Raw genomic sequence first — 20,486 nt, forward strand, 5'->3', positions numbered from 1 at the left:
TAGTTCTTACTTTCCATATTTACACAATGGTGTCACTGCTGTGACAGATTGAAAAAGAATTACCTCCAGTTTGTGATTAAGGAAACTAGAGGTAAATAAAACCACCACTATGTTGGCATACAGAGACAGGCCAGAGTACTCAGAATGGGCTATAGTGTGTATATTTGAATGCTCCACCCCCTATTCCTCCTCCTCCTCCCATTTGTCACTAGTTTCTACGATGTTGTCAGCTACACAGTGTCACTGGTTGCTAGGATGCTGATGGCTACACAACGTCACTTATTGCTAGGATTCTGGTGGCTATACAGCATTACTGGTTGCCAGGGAACTATTGGCTACACAACATCGCCGGTTACTATGAAGCTATCAGCTACACAGCCGACATCATCCTAGCAACCAGGGATACTGTGCAGCCGACAGTGTCCTGGCAACCAGGGATGCTGTGCAGCCGACAGTGTCCTGGCAACCAGGGATGCTGTGCGCCGGGGGCTGAACATTCACCAAGGATGGGAATGTGTGCGGTATAAACACTCCAGCCCTAGTGCCGACCCTCATCATGCTTTCATGCGCTAAATTCATGCACTTGTTTCCGATGGGTACATGGATCTGTCGCAGGCACCGACATTTGTGTGGGGGCACAATACAATTCTAAAGCATGTCTATGACACTTTTGTTATTTTTTTTTTATTTTTTTTTTTTTATATACATAAATTACAAGGTACATGTTTACTGATTTACCTTCCAAAAGCATTGTATTTTTATTCAGTTACTTTTGTGATCAGCGCTTCCGGATCACATTTCTGCCCCTTAGAGGTGATCTATACTGTAGGCTAATGAGCACACTTGAGGCTTAGAAGTGTAGTAGAAAGCTGCATTGCTGAACCAAGAAATAAGATATTCACCTGCTTGGCTGTGCAGTGTAGCAAGTGAGTGTAAATCACAAGACTAGCAGTACAGAATTACAAATGCTAGATAAATCTGTAAATATAAATGTAACTAGCTCTACCTTTAACCCTGTAATATGGAACGCCTATACCCTGGAACAATGATCACACTTTCCACTAATTACACAGCATTCATAAACATAACCTATAAATTCTTGGGATACATTCAGTCAAATACACCATCACCCCAACTTTCATCATTTACCACTATATGCTTTTTATTGATTTTTTCTTATTTATTCACATTTTCTACTTCATACACATAGAAAGGGTGAGGGTTTTTGCAGAATGTCCCCCACTGGTCAGGCTTCTCTTCCTGTACATCCAAATCTATTTAGTACCAACGGGAACATATTTGCTAAAAAAAAATAAAAATTATATATATTTATAGGGTTAATGCACATACTCTAGAGATTGGCCACTTGGGGTTAATGTCAATATAGTGAAGAGTGGTCACTGATTAAGGATTAACCTTGAGACTTGTTACCAATGGATTAATGCACATATGCTGAAGACTGGTCACTGAGGGTTGTTACCCATAATATGGAGACTGGTCACAGGTAGGTTAAAGAACATATGTTGGCAGATAAAGGATCTCTTGAAAAACTAAAGTGTAATTCAGTATTTTTTTTTTTCACTGCTAGGTATCCCAGAGGATGCTCGTGTGGAATCTGCCGCATTCACAGACTCGGTGAGATTTTTCAGGCAAGCACGAGACCAATACGGAACATGGGACATGCTGTGCGGCAATCAAGTACAGGTAGTGTTCCATATAAAACTTCTTCTTCCCGGCGTAAAATAACACAGAAGGTGGCAACTGTGGGATCAAAGGAAGGCATGCATATGGGCACGGTGGAGTACTTTAACTTGAGGGAAGCTGAGGGGAGCAAACATGCACTAATATATATTGCAGCTTACCAGTCCTTTAGATTTGATGGCTGCGTTTGTTTTCATTTTTTTAGTTTAAGAGCATTTTCAAAAAGTACAGAAAATTCATGTTGACCACGATATAAATGCAGTGTCGTTTGTAGGCTGCATTGAAAGGAATGCAATCTTACAAAGACTTCATAGAGGATGATGGAATTCATTTTTGGCCGCATTTTAACAGTGGACCTTTGGGGACCCCTGTTGGATCTATGGGCGACCTGATGGAAATAGACTTGTGACCATTTACATCAAACTGCCTTTGATTTGTCCTGTTTAGGTCTGGAAAAAACAGAAAAGAACGCAGTCCTTTTTTATTTTACCAGACTTTAACGGAGGTAGGCGGATGTAAACAGACACACATTTCTTTACATCTGCCTGCCTGTAGACTTTCACGGAGTTTCCAATCATGTCCTCCTGAAAAAAAAAAAAACATAGGTGGACCTGATCAGAAACCCCATGTGAAAGGACCTTTTACTTTTGATCATTTATTCATAAGAGCTTAACCATGGCCCCTGTTAGAGAGCTGGCAAGTAATATCTTCCATATTAGATGTTCTACTCAACTGGGATGCTTATTGATATCAAGGGATTCAGCACTCCACACCCCAACTTTCCTAGTAATAATCTGACAAAGGTTGTCACCTACCAACGCTATTTAAAAAAAAAAAGTATATCTCACTGTATCACCCTTGAAGAGATACCCCCCACACACACATTTTCATCACCCTTAGGTGAAGGGAAACCATTCCAAATGGGTGCACAGCAATGAAACCTTGCAAAGGTTCTTACTCTTCTCACACTCTGTCCAAAATACTGTGTTAAGACCGGACATGCACTAAACTGTTGTATAATATATTGAACAGGTCCTCAGCAACCTGGTGATGGATGAAATCCTCCCTGATCTGAAGAACACCATCGGTCCCAGACTCCGAGGAAAACCTCAGGAGCGGCAAAGGACCTGGCTGATGGTAAGTTAAGGAGAATGGAAAAATAGCGCTGGCCCAGTAAGTTTATCTTATTGGTATTGCCATTATATCCTAAAGAACTTATGTTGATATAGGTGATCTGGTTCTTGGGCAGGTGGCTTCTACACCAGAGAGGATCTCCATGACTTGTAGTGTAATGTAACATAAATGTAAGTTGAAAATCTAGAGGGTCCAGATACAACTTTATTCTAATAATGGGGACATTAGAAAGAGGAGCGAATGCATATTGGGGGTCCAAAACATTCATTGGGGCTTGTGATTGTAAATGGACTAGAAGTGAATGGAAACTTTAATGGTATTTCTGCCAGTGTGGTAAGCCAGTTGCTGACATGACCTGTGCTTGTAATCACACTGGAAGAAATTCTGTTCACTTCTAGTTTGTTCATTTTGTTTTCATTCTCAAGCCCTGATGTAGCCCCATTAAAAGCAAGGGAAGCCTGACAAACACTTGCAGGTATTCACGGCTGTTCGCAGGTAATTGCTGCATGAGCGATTACATGCGAACAGCCACCAATAGCTGCGGGAGCCTGTCCGCACTTATTTGCAAGGACCCCCTCTGAGTCTCCCGCAAGCAATTGCAAACAGCCCGATTCACGAGTTTGAATAGGGCTTTAGCAATGGTGTGGCGCTTTCATTTACATTTTTGTAACATTACACTGGCTGCTAGTGAGTGTGGGTGTGGGGATCCCTTGGGGACCACAATGCATAAATATGGCTTAGTCAGATCTATAGATTGAAAAGGTCCGTTATTTCCATGGAGTAGGAGTAATAGCTATTGGACATATTAAACATTTACTTAAACTTTGTAGGAACCTGTTAGACATGTGGATATTTGACACCCTCATTGTTCTGTGTCTCAACATGGAGCAGACTTCCTGTGTGAAAGTCAATGGAAGGAAACAGCAGGCGAATTATCGTGGTCCCTTGTGGCTGATGATAGCGGACAATAGACTGAATGCAGCCAGTTAACTTAGATAGAGTTTAATATAGAATATGCTGCCGAGAATTATCACTATATTTTATTTTTTTACATTCCCTGATGGGACAAAGTACATGTAGTCCTAGGTGCCCTGTAACTCTAACTGTGATGTTGGACAGGGTACCCCCTCCTTAAAACACCGGCAAGAGAAATGCAGAGGTAGGTAAGAATGATGCATATCACCCACTTCTGCGTATCTCTTGCCGATCCTTGCCTCAGAGAAGTGCTGGGAACCAGACCCAAGAAAAAACGCCATCTCCTTGCTAGCTGTGGTGTCCTGCGGTCATGTGCCAAAATGGGCAGGGGTGGGAGGTATGCCCTGTCCACAGGCGGTGGTCTCAGCGGGGGGGCGTCGATAGTTTAAATAAACTATTAGATAAGCACCTGAACGACCACAACATAAAGGGATATACAATGTAATACTGACATATAATCACATACATAGGTTGGACTTGTGTCTTTTTTCGACCTCACCTACTATGTAACATTGCAGCTAGTGTTTCAGGACACCTAGGAAGATAGGATAAAGTACTACATGTACATTGTTTTATTGAAAACTGGCTCTCATAAACATTAATAAGCTTTCCATATGTAGATAAGAACAATTCATGACTGTGCAACAGTTATGTCCAAGACCTCTTTTGTACACAATCAGGACCTCTTAGAAGTCTTTGTTACCTTTTAGTAACCAGATTCCTAATTTCATATTAATAGTTACACTGTAACATGACAGTTGGCATTAAATGCTGACCACACATGTGTACATTCAGTTGTTTGATAAAATCCAGAATTTATAGATTGGTTTTCTTTGCTGGTTTGATCACTTTGGACTGATTTGGTAGAAACTACGTTTGAAGCAGTCAGATGAACTGGGTAATTCTGTTTTTAGGCCAATCTTACGGTATATAAAGCTGAGGTGATCAGTTTCACTTTCCTGGAAATCTTTGATTTCCAGGAGGTGGTGAGGCGGAGAGTCCAGTGCAGAATTGGCAGCCAAGGGGCCACTGTGCCCCACAAGTGTTTGTAGTGGAGTGGTCTGCCTAAGCAATTCTTTCAGTCTATGTATGGTCGAATAAGGCCGGCCATACACGGAATCTCGGCTGGTTCAGCAGGAACAGGCTGAGATTCGAACTGTTAATGGTCAGGCTGAATGTACCAAGTTGATCGCTCAATCAACTTGGGTACAACCAGCCTGCCGAATTTTCTCTCTCAATTATCACTAGCAGCTGTAGCGATAATCACTGTCCTTTTCCGACTGGGACGGCTTCCCCGCCCTCCTGCCGGGAGCAGACAATTGCTCGTTAGGGGGGATTCCCCTATCAGCACTGTCTATGTTGATGGGGGAATTATGCAAATTTTGTACCCTGTATGGCCTGCCTCAGCCCTTAATCCTATGTAAGCAGCACGATGACCTAGTGGGTTAGCACTTATGTCTTCTAGCTTCTAGTCTTATGGGTTCCATGGTTTTGAATTCCAACACAGGAAATATCTGCACAGACTTTGAATGTGTTCCCTCTGTTCTTGTGTGGGGTTTTTTCTGGATAAGACATGCTGGTAGGTTAATTGCTGTCTAAAATGTCCCTAAAGTGTGCAGATGAGATAATTCCTTGAGGGCAGGAACTGATGTGAATGTGCAGTATGTAAAGAACTGCATAAAAATGTCAGTATATAAAATGTATATAAATACTTGTAATATTCGGCAGTACCCCAGTCTACCTACCCTCTCCATTTTTAAGAAGTGTCATGCTGTACTGTTGAAATTTCTTTGGAATCATAAGCATGCTCGACTTCCACATTGTGTATTGGTTAACACTATTGCTTTAGGGGTTTGGCCCTGCCCTGTCTATGAAAGTATTACATTGCAGCTCCCTCTCACAGGTTGTCCATTGGTTCTGAAAGGATATCGTGCATAAGGCACAGCTCCTGGGTTTTTGTTCCTCTCAGGGTCCAAGAGTTTCTATATGAACTACTTTATGGAAAATATGTCGAAGCCTTGCTTCCCAATTGTATTTTTAAGCAGGCTGGAACCTGGACCAAGAGCCACCAGCACGGTCAGCATAACCACCACACACCTCTTTGGGGGAGTGGAGCCCTTGTCTGAATTGAGGAAGATACTTTATGGGTTAAGGGTGTCTGGTTCCTGGGCCATATTGTGTCCAATGGTGGCCTGAACTCATATCCCCAATTATGTTCTCAATGTAATCTCTCCAGAAATTACTAATTCCAATTTCTACAATCTCATCATGCAATCCAGGCTCCATTTCCTGTTAGCATTCCAGTTTCTTAAAATATGTTAACATTGTATTAAAATATGGTTGTAAACTCACATATATCCAGTGAAGTGAATAGCTTCAGACGATAGGCAGATATGAAACAAATCCTCTTACATAAGTTTTACTTTTATATCTGCTGTCTTTCCCTTTCTACACTCTTTGGAAAGTGCAGACCTTGTTAGAATTCTTTCTTCCTCTTTCGGCAGTGGGTGGAGAGTCTGGGCTTACACTGTGAGAGCTGATTGGAGGAAAGGCACAACCCCCCCCCCCCTCCACATAGGCAGAGGAATGAAGGAACATGCAGAGCTGTATTGTGAATAAACAAGCTCTCTGCTTATCTATTTCTAAGTTCCCTCCTGACACAGATTTCCAGCTGATGTTATCTTGTGTGTCAGAGAACTTGTCAGAAGTGACTCTGATAACAGAGAGATGGAGCAGCAGAAAGACACTGCACTTAGTACTTTGGAGAGGGATAAGTAAACACTACAGATGTGCCTAGGTCAAATTTCATGAATGAGGTTTACAACCACTTTAACATCCTAGGCAGCAAGGTATGACAGGAGATCTAAATAGGTGGTTGGTGGGTACAAGGGCTAAGTCCTGTGTACAGAAATCCTATCTGAATTGGCTTTGTTGGAGGAAGACTGCTTGTGCGTAAGGGAGCTTCAAATTTAAACCAACATTATTCATCGAGCATACCTCACTCCACACAAAATTTTCAGGTGCATCTTCCACTAGTTGCCCCAAATGCCATCCGCCACAAGCCTTCCTGTTTCATTTTTTTTTTTAAACTGCCCTTTTGTGATACAACTGTGAGGATTGTGTCACTATCTTGTGGTAGATTGCTTGTCCTCCTTTTTATAAATGTCTCTTGTAGTCATTAGTCATGTACTACTTGCACTGTCACTTGTCTATTTTTTTTTTCATTGGCCAAAATGTGAGCCATCTATGGTCCGCTTTATTCTCTGACAGTGTATCCATCAAGTCCTGTAAAAGAGCCAGTTAGCAGGCACTTTAGGCTTTTATTCGATTTCCGGTGACTGCTCCCTTTTCTGTTATATCTGTGTGTTCTACACAAAGCAGCTCTTATCATATCTCTGCACAGGGCAGGGTGAGATAACAGCAAAGAACTGCTTGGCCCTACAATGAATCAAATTGGTATGTAGAAGAAAACTCAAGTCCTGTATGGACTGTGCTAAGGGTCAGCTCAATAGAAAGGATCAACTAAGTCTGAACTTTAACATTAATAATGATACAATAATCAATAATATTTAGAAAATACTTTTTATTGTGTATGGCTTTCTTAGTGTAGTCTCTGGTGACCTAGCTTCTTATCTGGTGCTCGTGGCTGCACACACTGCTTACTTGACACGTATATTTTGGATAATATATGCTGGGACATTCTTTATATTATTAAGGGGGAAGTATGGCCAAAGCTCTTTTGGCCCTATTGGGGATCACAGGAGTGCACTTTGTTCTGCACTCCTGTGATTGTTTTCAGGGTTTAGCCTGCTTTCACCTGACGTCACTGAGCTGGTCCAGACTCTGGAAAGATTCCAACTTTAAGGCCAGGATCCACCCAGATGCCTGGAGCAGCATTTGGCTCAGCCTCTCGGCAAGCCTCCAAGAGCCTGAGCCAGCTGCTTCCACCCCCTCCACATATCAGCGCTCCAGTGATCGCTGGAAGGGGAGAGAAGAGAGCCGGTGACTGAAGCCGGCCATAGATGGACCAAATCTAGGCCGGTTCAGCAGGGAATGGCTGAGATTCGAACCATTTATAGGCAGGCTGGTTTTACAGAAGTCAATCCATCCGTTTACTTCAGTACAAGCAGTCTGTAAGATTTTTTGCATGTGATTACTGCCGGTGGCTATAGCTGTTAGCAGTATTCATTGTGTTCTACCGGCCAGGAAGACTTCCGCCAGCAGAACACAATAGCACTCCGGAAGGGACTCCTCCATCAACACTGATAACAGTGGGTTGAGGGAATCGAGCGATTTTCTTCCCTTCCACCTGCTTGACAGTCACCGGCTCTCTGCTCAGTGAAGACCAAGAATTGAGTGATCGGCAGTTGCTTATCGCTCGATTCTTCGTCTTCAATCACTTGGTTCTTGGCCTTGGAAGCAGGGGTTCATCCACCTAGGTGAGTAGAAATATTTTTTTGTTATTCCCAAACAAACATATCTTTCATGGTATATGTATGGCCAATTTAATTTTAATTTTGGACAGAGTAGGGAAGGTTAATCACTGCCCGCCCACCATTAAGCAGAATGACGGCTGGAAAGTGGTTTCATTATTCTGACTGGACGTCCTATGACAACCAGCAGGATAAGCCGCTCGCGTGCGCCCGCAGAGCGTGGCGATCGGTGGTGTGTCAGTCTGACACACCGCATCATCTCCGATATAGGTAAAGAGCCTATGACGTAGGCTCTTTACCATGTGATCAGCTGTGTCCAATCACAGCTGGTCACATCATAACCAGGAAGCGCCATTTATCAGCTTTTCCTCTATTTGCGCTGACAAGGCGCGGATAGAGGAGAGCCGATCGGCTGCTCTCCTGGCAGGGGAGGTCTGCGCTGATAATTAGCGCATTGATTATCAATGGAGACCCACCAGGGATTGCCAACCGGTGCCCATCAGTAATGCCTATCAGTGCCCATCAGTGCTGCATATCAGTGCCTCATTAGTGCCTTTCAGTGAAGGAGAAAACTTACTACTTTACAAAATTTTACAACAGAAACTAAAAAAACTTTTTTTTTTTTTTAAGTTTGTCTATTTTTTATGTGTTTATCAAAAAATAAAAAACTCCGTTGTGATCAAATACCACTGAAAAAAATTATACAAATTTGGTTTGGGTACAGTGTTGCATGACCGTGCAATTGCCATTTAAAATGCGACAGCGCTGAAAGCTGGCCTGGGCAGGAAGGGGGTATAAGTACCCTGTATTGAAGTGGTTAAAACTCCTGTCATTTTTTATGCCATCTGTGTGTGTGTGCCTTTGGGGAGGTCTAAACACAACAAGAAGTGAGAGGTAATCTCTCCAAATTGAAAAAATCCCATATGCAGATTTCACCTCTATTCCTGTTCTGTTGACAACTCAACAATTTGCATTTCTCATCATTTTCTGCCCCAGTGAGGAGTAGTCACCAGTAAAAAAAAGAGTAAATCTAGCCAACAGGAAAGCAGAAAGGGTTTTTATTGCTAACAGAGGTCTTAACTTCCCACCAGTATATGGGAGTAGCTCTATTGGGTGTATCCAAAAAAAAGGGTAGGAGATTGGTAATTTTAATCAGAAAAACTGTAGCTCTATGGAGGCCTTCTACAATGTACTATGAATCCTCCTACTATACATACATACTGTACATAATGGGTGATTGTTTTTTTTTTAAGTAGTTTAAATGATGAGGAAGACTCTTGTCTGATCCTCTGATAATAACAGATACATTTCTGCAGATAAACTGTAATTATCTCTGTAAAATTTAGTGAATGGCACTCAATTTTTCATCAGCTTGTCCATTCAGTTATTCATCCTCCTAAGCTTTGCTCCCTCTTTCCTCCAGATTTCAGACACCGTGTACCGGATGGTGCATGAGCAGACCCGCATCTTCTTTGAGGGCCTTGAAAAGAGCTGCAGTGACAAGAGAGCAGAGATGGAAAGTCAGATCCGAACAGACATGGACCAGATCATTGCTTGCAAGGAGCACGTGTCCAACAAGATCCGAGGTAATGACAAACCAGGCCTTGTATTGTTTTCTCCTTGATACCCTTCTGTTGAGCTCTCTATGGGCAGATCCTATGGGAGTGTGTGGGAGAGTAGGGCAGGGACCACCATAGCGAAATATTGATGGCCCCCCGATGACCTCAGTGACTCTTGGCAGTGGCAGTTGAGTCAGTAGTGTTATTGATTTAACATATGGTATGCCTAAATCAAGGACCGGTGAACTATTAGCATAGTCGGTACAATATTGGGGGCCAGTAATGTGGATAGAAGATGTCAGAGAAGAGCAGCGCAGGGAATTGCCTTTAATTGTATGCAGTAGCTGACCAGCATTTTTTAGCATCAACTGGTATTATTTTGAGCATGAAAACACAGAGATTTGGTGACCCTTCTACCACCCCAGTCAGCAAGTGCTGAACATTTTGGTTTAATATTCAGTAAAAATTATATCTATCAAAGTATCTTAATATTTTGATTATATATTATTAAATATTTGTTAGGGAGGGGGCCTTATTTCTACCTGGTATGTGACATGATGGGTGCACCTTAAAATAGTTATGTTTCCATGTCCTCTTTTCAAGCTCATTCAGTAAGGCTGTGCAGAGAGCGTTTATCTTGAGTGACCAGCGATTGGGATCAATAAAATAATCATTCTGATTGGTTGAGATTGGTACCATACTGATTGAATATGTTTTTTTTTTTTTTTTGGAGCTGATATTCACATTGTGATATGCTTCATTTCTCAGCCGCCATGCTGCCAAAAGCAGAGTTGTGTGTGAGGAACCACGTCCAGACTCACATCCCATCTATCCTGGAAGCCCTGATGGTTCCAACCAGTCAAGGCTTCTCCGAGGTTCGGGAACTGATCTTCACGGAGGCCACCGACATGAACAAGAACATAGTGAATGAGGGAGGAAAGGACAAGCTGGGAGAGGTCAGTGTGAAAAGAATAAATTGATGCTCATGTTTTGCATACATTAGAGGTCGCCATTTTGTAAGTTGGTGTGAGAGTCTAAAAACAATTGCACATTTTTCTTTTGTTTTCATCGCATAGGGGACAAAAAGTCTGTGATGATGATTTTTGTTGACAGTTTCTTTTTAATCCCTGGTGTCTCACATAGAAGTGAATTTAAAGTGAATCTAATGCAGTGCAGCTGGGGAAGGAGATGGGCTGGCAGGGCAGTCGTTACCGGGTATGTTTGGAAGCGATCGTGTGGCTGCTGAGCCACCGGAGGATCGCTTCCATCTTAAAGTGGTTGTAAAGGCAGAAGTTTTTTTTTTTTTTTTTTTTTTTAAATCTTAATACACTCTATGCATTAAGATAAAAAGCCTTCTGTGTGCAGCAGCCCCCTTTAGCCCCCTCTAATACTTACCTGCGGTCCCTCTCTGTCCAGCGAGTGTCTCAGCCATCTGGGATTCTCCCTCCTTGTTAGCTGAGACACAGCAACGGCGCCATTGGCCCCTGCTGCTGTCAGTCAGCTAGCCAATCAGGAGAGAGGGGGCAGGGCTCTGTGTCTGAATGGACACAGGGAGCTGTGACTCGGGTCGGGTGCCCCCCCATAGCAAGCTGCTTGCTGTGGGGGCACTCATCAGGAGGGAGGGACCTGAGAAGAGGAGGATCGAGGCTGCTCTGTGCAGAACCACTGCACAGGGCAGGTAAGTATAACATGTTTGTTATTTTTATAGGGAAAAAAAGACAAGACTTTACAATCACTTTGAGAAAATTAAAATTTTTTTTTTTTTTTTTTTTTTAGTTTAAACATTTGATATGTTTTCTATTTACTATTGTGAATAAAATATAGGTTTATGAGATTTGCAAATAATTACATTCTATTTGGATTTCACACAGCGTCCCAACTTTTTTTAAATTGGGGTCCTACAAGCACCTCCTAGGTGCCCAAATTGTATATTTAGTTGTTTGTTTTTAGTGCCAGGCAGGGAGCAATTTAGTAAAACTTTGCAACACTTTACTTGCAGTATGGTCCTTTAAAAGGCCCTGTACCTAATTCGTGAAAGTCTTGCTGCAGTTTTAGTAAGAGTTTTGACACATGCAACAGATTCAGGTTGTTCCCTATTGCACCCTGTAATTACCACCAGTTAGCAAATTAGGAACCTAGCGGAAATTAAGACCCGTTCTGAGTTAGCGTACAGAAGGGGACACCAGTGTTCAGTGTGGGCCATGCATGCGCTGGGAAGCTGTCATGAACGTGATAGTTTCCTGTCAAGGCTCATGAGTTGTTGGGATGCCAGTATCCTAGCAACCACTGATGCATCCCCGGCCCTGTCAGCAGGAAGATTACGCTGCTGGCAGCTGAATGTAAACAAAGGGGTCAGGGATGCTAGTTGATGTCATTATCCAAATATGGCAATGCCAGGAATATCCTGGTTGGCAGCTGAATGGAGCCAAGACACTACCAACTGTGCAGCTGACCACATCCTAGCAACCAGTGGGTTGCTAGGATGTGGTCAGCTGCACAGCTGGTAATGTTGTGGCAAACAATGACACTGTGCAGCCGCCTTGGATGGTGTGTAGCTCAAAGGCTGCATTGAGGATGGAGTGTCCAGTATGCAGTATGGATAGTTCAGCCTCAGTGCCACCATGCTTCCATGTGATAAATTCATGTCACTGTTTCTGATAGGTATGTGAATTTGTCACAGGCACCACATAATTCTAAAGAACATCTGACACTATGAATTCCAGGGAAATTCTCTTTAACCCTTTTGCTGTCAGGTCCATAGGTCGTACGGACCTGACAGTAGGGAGGTATCGCACACAATCCGGTAGCTGCAGCCACTGGGATTGAGTATAAAGCTGACAGGCAGACTACTGATTGCTTACACACGCACCACGCACCCCGCGCCCCATCATGCTTTCCAGGCTCCTGTTGCCCATCTGCGGGCCCAGGAGCTACATGGCAGGTGCCGGCGGGTAGAGGGGAAGGAGAAGAGCGGACATGCATCCGCTCTCCTCCCTTTCTGTGACCTGGAAAGCGATGTCTCGAACGTCACTTCTGGGTCAAGCTATCAGTGTCCCTGGCTAGCTTAGCCAGGAAAAGATGTTTTGCAATGTGATCTGCATTGCATTAAATTCAGTGGAGCACAACGGAGAAATTCAGGGTCTTTTAGACATGTCTCATTAAAGAGAACCTGTCCCCTAAAAAAAAAATCACATAGGGGACCCTATGAAAAAAAAAAAAAAAAAAAAGTTAAGAAAAAAAAAAAATTACACCCAACCACATAACCCCCGCCCCCACATATATGAACATAGGCGCATGCATCAGGGTCGCCTACATGTGAAAATGTTGATTGTGATATACTTTACATATCATCGCGCACTCCGGAGTAAGAGCAAGAATTCTAGCACAAGACCTCCTCCGTAACACGAAACTGATACCTATAGGGGGCTTTTGAAGCGTCGCCTATAGAAAATATAGGGTACTGAAGTTTGTCGCTATTTCACGGGGGCACACAAATTTAAGGTTGAACATGTTGGGTATCTATTTACTCTGTGCAACCTAGTCTTTTTATAGTTTACCATTTGGTGGTTTATTGCGTTTGTTTGCCCTAAAATTCACTTTAGTGTGTTCCTTACTGAAATTTTGCATTCCCTAGACCTTTGCGGTAAGCATGTGTGACATAAAAAAATGGAACTACCATTATTTTATTCTCTAGGGTGTCTGCTTTCAAAAAATATATCATGTTTTGGGAGTTTTGAGTAAGCTTCAGGCCAAAAATAATTTTTTCAATGTGTGCAAAAATCGCTAAAAACGGTTCTCGCAGCAAAAAGGTTAAGGGTTACATTTTTAAAAAAAATGAATAAGGCCTAATATATGACCCAGTATAACATTCTAGAAATACAATTCTTTATCCTCCAGCACATGGAGAAGATCTCACAGCTGGCCTATCACCCAGTAAAAATGCAGCAGTGCTATGAGAAGATGGATCATCTGAATCTGGAAGGACTACAGCAGAGATTTGACGTGGGAAGTCCGTCTGTATTCAAGCAGAGGGCACAGATCCTCATGAGGGAGGTGAGGAATGGAAAAAAACAGTTTTTTTTATTAACCGTTCAGCTACATAATGGGAACCCCAAGCCGCAACTCTTCAAATTGCTTGTTGTTGGTTCAGAAGTATAATGGGACAATAGCTCCTCCTAGTGGCTCTTTTGTGCTTAACAAGCTGAGAACAGATTTTTAGCTCTCCTTAAAGTGGTTGTAAACCATTTATTATCACTTTAACCTACAGGTAAGCCTATAATAAGGCTTAGAAAGAAGAAAGAAATGGCTGCACATCCAGAACTTTTGATTGCCTTTTATTTTGCTTTACAAAGATAACACAAAAGACACCAAACTGTGGTCACGTAGACGTGTTTCACACATACATCTTGTGCTTAATCATTACCATTATAATAAGGCTTACCTGTAGGTACTGGAAATATCCCCTAAACCTACACGGTTTAGGAGATATTTATCACTTACACTTGCGCCAACGTCATCGGCACATGCACACTGAAGAAAGGGCACGTTTCTAAAGGGCCCGTGCCATGACTGGCGGCTCCCGCGTGGGAGTTATATCACGAGACTCCGGCCAGTCACTGAGCTGGAGTCCACGGCTCCGGAAGGACGAGGGGTGAATTTGGATGTGGGGATATAGCAGGCTTTGTTTGCAGGTAAGTGCAACATAAAGGGCAGATATGCAAAGCATACTAGCCCATTATGCTTTTACTTTGCAGGGGAAAAAAGAGGAAGTAAAACCCATCAGGGTTTACATCTTCTTTAAAGCTGAGTTCCAGCCTGGGAAAAAAAAAAAAAAAGTCAGCAGCTACTAATATAAGCATCGTGCTATGGGGGCCACTTGTGCAGGCTCACTCTTGAGCCAGCTCTGTGTCAATAGAGACACAGATTGTGTCTCGGCCTCTCCCCCTTCTCACTGGTTGTGATTGACAGCAGCGGGGCCTATGAGGAGACAAAGGGATACTGCTCTAGTGCACACTGCTGGATCAAGATCGGCTCAGGCAAGCATATTTGGGGCGGCGGGTGCTTTAGTAGAACCACTTTAAGTATTTTCTTCCGATAATTATGATGTGAAGGTTACACACGTTTTAAATTAACGTATATGTAAGGTTCAGTGCTTTTTATAGTTGTCCATATGTTGATTGCCTGCCCTTTGGATATGAAATTAAATACATAGAGTGCCTTGTATTTTCAACTAAGGAGCAAATAATTTGCCTCTTTGCAGCTGACGGACAATGCGGTGTACACATTTGAACAACTCATCCACCAGGAACTGAACAAGTCAGAAGGTGGAGAGAACTTGTGCAGAGACATCCAGCGTATATTGGAGCGTGTTCTCAAGGTGAGACAAGATCTGAAGCTTAGGCCGCATGTAGGAAAGACATTGGGAGAACAATGAGTGGTTAATGCAGCTTTGTCAGTAGAGATTGAGTGCTCCCTGGAAAGAAAGCAGTTAATACTTACCTGTCCCATCAATCTTCAATCTCTTGACTAAAGCTTGTCTAGGAATCTAGAAGATGTCCGATTTTTCCTGAGGTGTGCTGTGTTTCTGTCTACGGTGTCCGGTAGTGACATAAGCGCTGCTGGAGGAACCCCAGTGCACAGCGGTGGACTGGGCCTCCATCATATTTAGAAGTGTGTGGGATGCAGAAAGTTCTTTGGCAATTTTTAGCTCTTCAAGAAAGCGAAAAACTAGTTTGGCAACTATTAACTGCTTTCTTTAGAGGGTGCAGTTTTAAAAGCTTTTAAATCTTGAGAGTCGTTTTTAGATATGTTGAATATTCCTGAAATTAAGCGCAACTGCCCTTTCTTCCCAGCTAGACCAAAACTGTGAGCACAAAACAGAAAAAAGTAAACCATGATACATGACTGATTTAATAAGACACGCGGCCGTTCACTAAAATTAGAAGAAAAGCAGTTTACCCTTAAACTGCATAGAGGGTTCTTTACTGTAAGAGTGGTAAAGATGTGAAATTCCCTTCCACAAGCGGTGGTTTCAGCGGGGAGCATCGATAATTTCAAAAACTATTAGATAAGCACCTGAACGACCACAACATACAGGGCTATACAATGTAATACTGACATATAATCACGCAGTTTGGACTTGATGGACTTGTGTCTTTTTTCAACCTCACCTACTGTGTAACTATGACCGAGATCCTAACATCTTGGATAATCTCCAAGAAATAACAAATGAATTCCCTTGGTGTACAAGTGATGCTAAAACCATTCCTATTGCAAATAATGAGCTCTGCATGACCAGTCTAGGGGTTCTGTACATGGCCTAATTTTGACCTGGGCTACTTTTCTTCTTATACTAGTAAACATGAACGCAGAAGCAAACTGACAAGCAACGCTTTTTACTTGCTCTTTGGAACCTCATAGCTCTGAACACAGAAGTGCTCAGAGCTGAGGCCTTCTGGGTTCATTTACTGCAGAGGAGATGGGGAAGCAAAAGTGATCTGATCTTCCACCACTCTCCATCCTGACAAAGCTTATGGATCTCCAGGGGCACTGGTGAGCTAGGGCACATTGGGTGGGGGGGGGGGGCCCTTTCACTATGATCACTTCCTTAAAGCTAACAGCCCGCTGAGAAAATGTAAACAAACTCCTGGCTACTTTTGCAGCTGGGAGCTTGTTTACATTTCAATACTCTCCCAAAAAATTAGATATGCCAGTGGCAATAAAAGGGTAATGCATAACCTGTCAGCACTAAAGGAGAACTATGACCAAAGGTCGGAATCCACCCAGATAATTGGGCTGGCAGCTGGCTCAGCTACTCGGTAAGCCGCCGAGAGCCTGGGCCATCCACTCCCCCCCAGCCCAGTGCTCTGGTGACTGACAGTTACTAGCTCTCTGAAGCCCAAAAACTGAGCAATCAGCGGTGCTTGATCGCTCAGTTCTCTGTCTTAGGGCCAGCAGGGGACTAATGCTACAGCCACCTAGATGAGTATGACGGGTTTTTTTTTTTTTTTTTATTCCCAACAAGGTGTAGGGCTTGTTTGTTTTATGCTAGCCTATGTATTTGTAAACCCCGATATCCGGCATCTCTTGCAGAAATATGACTATGACAGCAGCAGCGTCCGCAAGAAGTTCTTTCAAGAAGCATTACTGCAGATCATTATTCCTTTCCTCCTGAAGAAGCTGGCACCTACCTGCAAATCGGTAAGTGTGCGGCTGGGAACAAGTACGTATGTCTTATCAAAATGAAAAAAAAAAAAAAAAAAACACGCAGTACATCTCTTCCCACGTTTTATTCCTTTAAAAATGCAGACAGCACAGCACAGAAAAATGCCTGTTTATCTTCCAGAAATTCAATGATCTCCTCTACTCCCTGTAGTGAGCTGGCAATACTGCTTCTTCTGCGCAAAAATTCTAAGCCGTGTTGTCAGGCCAGCCTAGTTCTCTTCTGCTGCTCTAAAATTCTAAGCCGTGTTGTCAGGTCCGCCTAGTCCTCTTCTACTGCACTAAAATTCTAAGCCGTGTTGTCAGGCCCACCATTTCTCTTCTACTGCACTAAAATTCTAAGCACTGTTGTCAGGACTATAAAACTGCTGAGCTATAAAACATCTTTCCCCTCATCCGAAACTGGAAGGTGTTCTGTAGTCCTATAGGAAAGAACTCTGGCAGGAAAACACTACTTTGGGATTTTAGTGCAGTATTGTCAGCTCACTGGATTTATGGCAGAATCAACACATTTTTTTCTGTACTTACAGCGTTTTAAAGGGATAACATGGAAAAAATGTTTTGCAGAGAAGCATTGCTGCATGTTTGTTTTTTTTTTGTCCAGAAGTACACTTTAAATCTTCATTGTAAGATGATACGGATGATGAAATAACATTGACCTCATCCATCAAAGAGTCTGGGAAAGTAGGACAGTTCTTGGCACTTATAATAGCCAGCTCCTGGATTTATTCTGGGGAGAATTCGACTGGATGTAATTGGTAACAAGAATTACAGTTACAGACTAGTGTATGTGATTTGAAATCGATGGATCACATTGTATGGTTTTTAGTCCTCTGTTCTTACATGGGGTCTTGGCATTGTTACCTACAGGAGTTGCCTCGATACCAGGAACTTATATTTGAGGAGCTGTCGAGGTTTGTCCTGGTGGAGAACACATATGAAGAGGTTGTGCTGCAGACTGTGATGAGGGACATCGTGCAAGGTAAGAAGAAAGGGGTGTGGCTGTTGGGTGAACAAACTTCATTTATTATTATTTTTGCGATGGAGTGACATCTTTAACTGAGAATTGCGTGGGACGCTGTACCCACATAAATATTGTCCTTTCCCCACAAATAGAGTTTTCTTTTGGTGGTATTTGATCACCTCTGCGTTTTTTTTTTTTGAGCTATAACCAAAAAAAGCCGACAATTTTTGAAAAAAAAAAAAATTTTTTTTTTCTTTCTGCTATAAAAAAAAAATCAAATTTCCTCATCAATTTAGACCAATATGTATTCTGCTACATATTATATAATACAGTGATCAGTGCTAAAAAAAAAAATATGCACTGTCACTATACTAATGACACTAGCTGGGAAGGGGTTAACATCAAGAGCGATCAAAGAGTTAACTGTGTGCCTAGCCTGTGCTTACTCACTGTGGGGAAGGTGCTTTTAACTAGGGAAAGATCCGTGTTCCTGCTTTGCAGAAACACAGGATCAATACTTTCCCTTCTGACAGAACGACGATCTGCCTTGTTTTGTTGTTCTGCCCGTGTAATCGGCGGGTGCCGGCGGACATAGAGTTTGTGGTACTCGCTGCTGGGTGTGATTACAGCAAGAGCGGGACACTGCTGGCGTGTGTGCCCCAGACCCAAAAGTGTCAGATCATGTACTAGGTACGTGATCTGGCGCAGAGCGGCCGCCCTGCCGCAGTAAATGTATGGTGGGTGGTCCGTAAGTGGATAACCGTACAATCTAATGGGAGACAGGGTAAAAACAGGAGGTAATGGAAGTGTATATGCAGCAGAGATAAGAGAGGCAATATCAGATCAGTAACTGAAATAGCAACTTGGAGCACCTTATACTGTGTGAGCTTGTCTGCAGAGGGGAATGAGGCCTCATTGACACAGACAGCCCAACAGTGGTAAAAAAAAAAAATAGACGGTTGAGCTACAGTTTGAATTTCAAGCTGCAAGCTAACATGGCTAGTGGCCATGTTGGTTACACACAACCATTGTTGCGAATCAGCAGAATTCATACCACAGGCAATGTTTGGCAGACAGTACAGTTTGCCAAATGTGACCCACTAGAGTAAATGGGACTTCTTGGCTCACGGTATTTCAACATAAAATTTCCTTTAGCTGATAGAAACGGCCACTGCTCCATCACCCTCATAAAATCGCTGCATGGATGGCTTTTCTGAGGTGCAGTGCGTGCCGCTCATGTAAACTAACTCTTAGGCCCCTTTCACACTGGGGCGGTGGGGGCGTCGGTGGTACAACAGCGCTATTTTTAGCACTGCTGTACCGTCGTTCTTGCAGCGGTATTCGGCCGCTAGCGGTTCGGTTTTACCCCCGCTGGAGGCCAAAAAGTGTTAAATCCGCTCGTACAGCGCGGCTATAGCCGCGGTATTACCGCGCTGTCCCATTGATTTCAATGGGCAGGAGCGGTGAATACACCGCTCCTTCCCCGCTCCAAAGAAGCGGCACGCAGGACTTTTTTTACCGTCCTGCGAACGCACCGCTTCAGTGTGAAAGCCCTCGGGCTTTCACACTGAACAAACAGCGGAGGCTGTTTAGGGGCGGTTTTCAGGCGGTATTTTTAGCGCAATACCGCCTGAAAAACGCTCCAGTGTGAAAGGGGCCTTAGTGTTTGAAGGTGTTTTTTTGCCCCTTTGTTTTCATCCCACCCGTACCACTCTTTCTTACCTAAAGTGACAACACTTTACTGTGTCTATGGAAGGACTAATGAAATTCTACCATTTTCCCAACACATGGGGTGTGTTTTGCAGTCCTCGTAGAGAGCTGGGAACAATGCTAACTGATAAGAGTGCAGCACAGGTAGTTTATCATCCCCAAATATTATTGGAGGATCAATGGGTATTATGGCGCTTCTCAAACAGTTAACAAAATATTTTCAAATAGTACCAAACCAAAAGATAGCAAATAAGAGACATTCTTTCTTAGCATACACTTTAAGGCTTCATGCACACTAAAAAAATCTTTGGCCTTTCCTCCTGGCAGGCGTGTATTGGCAATGCTAAAAGCATGTGATGCTTTTAGGCGCGTCAATTAATTTAATTGACAAGGATAATAATTTATTTTGTCCATCCATTAAATAAAACCCAAGCGGTAAACGCACCTTTACGCGCATCAAGCGTTTTTTTTTCTACCAAAAGGCTGCTGCACATGGACATATTGCCGTGTTTTTTTTTTCTGCTTCAAAGCGCCCCTGCCTCTAAATGTGCATGGACCCATAGGCTAAAAATTTAGGGGCATTAAAAGGCTGGATAAAAAAAAAAAAAAAAGGCAGGCGCACCTAAGCACAGCGTTAAAAATGTCCAGTGTGCTTAAGGCCTAAGAAAGGACTGAAGTATCACCAGTTTGTAGACCACGGAGAAGAGTGTTCTAGTAGTTGCACTGCATTATGATAAGGGTGTGCACTGGCAGTTTGGTTGTATCAGGCATGACAAATGGGCAAATGTT

At 42.9% G+C, this 20,486-nt stretch overlaps 1 protein-coding gene across 1 annotated transcript in view; it reads left to right on the forward strand.

Annotated features, from left to right (window-relative positions):
• The window catches only part of NIBAN2 (niban apoptosis regulator 2), a 139,590-nt gene that overhangs the window by 115,296 nt on the left and 3,808 nt on the right, over window positions 1–20,486 (forward strand). The window contains exons 7-14 of the mRNA XM_073600274.1: window positions 1,589–1,704; window positions 2,734–2,838; window positions 9,667–9,829; window positions 10,571–10,758; window positions 13,700–13,855; window positions 15,063–15,179; window positions 16,895–17,002; window positions 17,894–18,005. Coding sequence (XP_073456375.1) covers window positions 1,589–1,704; window positions 2,734–2,838; window positions 9,667–9,829; window positions 10,571–10,758; window positions 13,700–13,855; window positions 15,063–15,179; window positions 16,895–17,002; window positions 17,894–18,005 — 1,065 coding nt within the window. The remainder of the gene's footprint in view (window positions 1–1,588; window positions 1,705–2,733; window positions 2,839–9,666; window positions 9,830–10,570; window positions 10,759–13,699; window positions 13,856–15,062; window positions 15,180–16,894; window positions 17,003–17,893; window positions 18,006–20,486) is intronic.

This window comes from Aquarana catesbeiana, linkage group LG09, assembly GCF_042186555.1.
Source record: "Aquarana catesbeiana isolate 2022-GZ linkage group LG09, ASM4218655v1, whole genome shotgun sequence".
NCBI classification, from domain to species: Eukaryota; Metazoa; Chordata; class Amphibia; order Anura; family Ranidae; genus Aquarana; species Aquarana catesbeiana.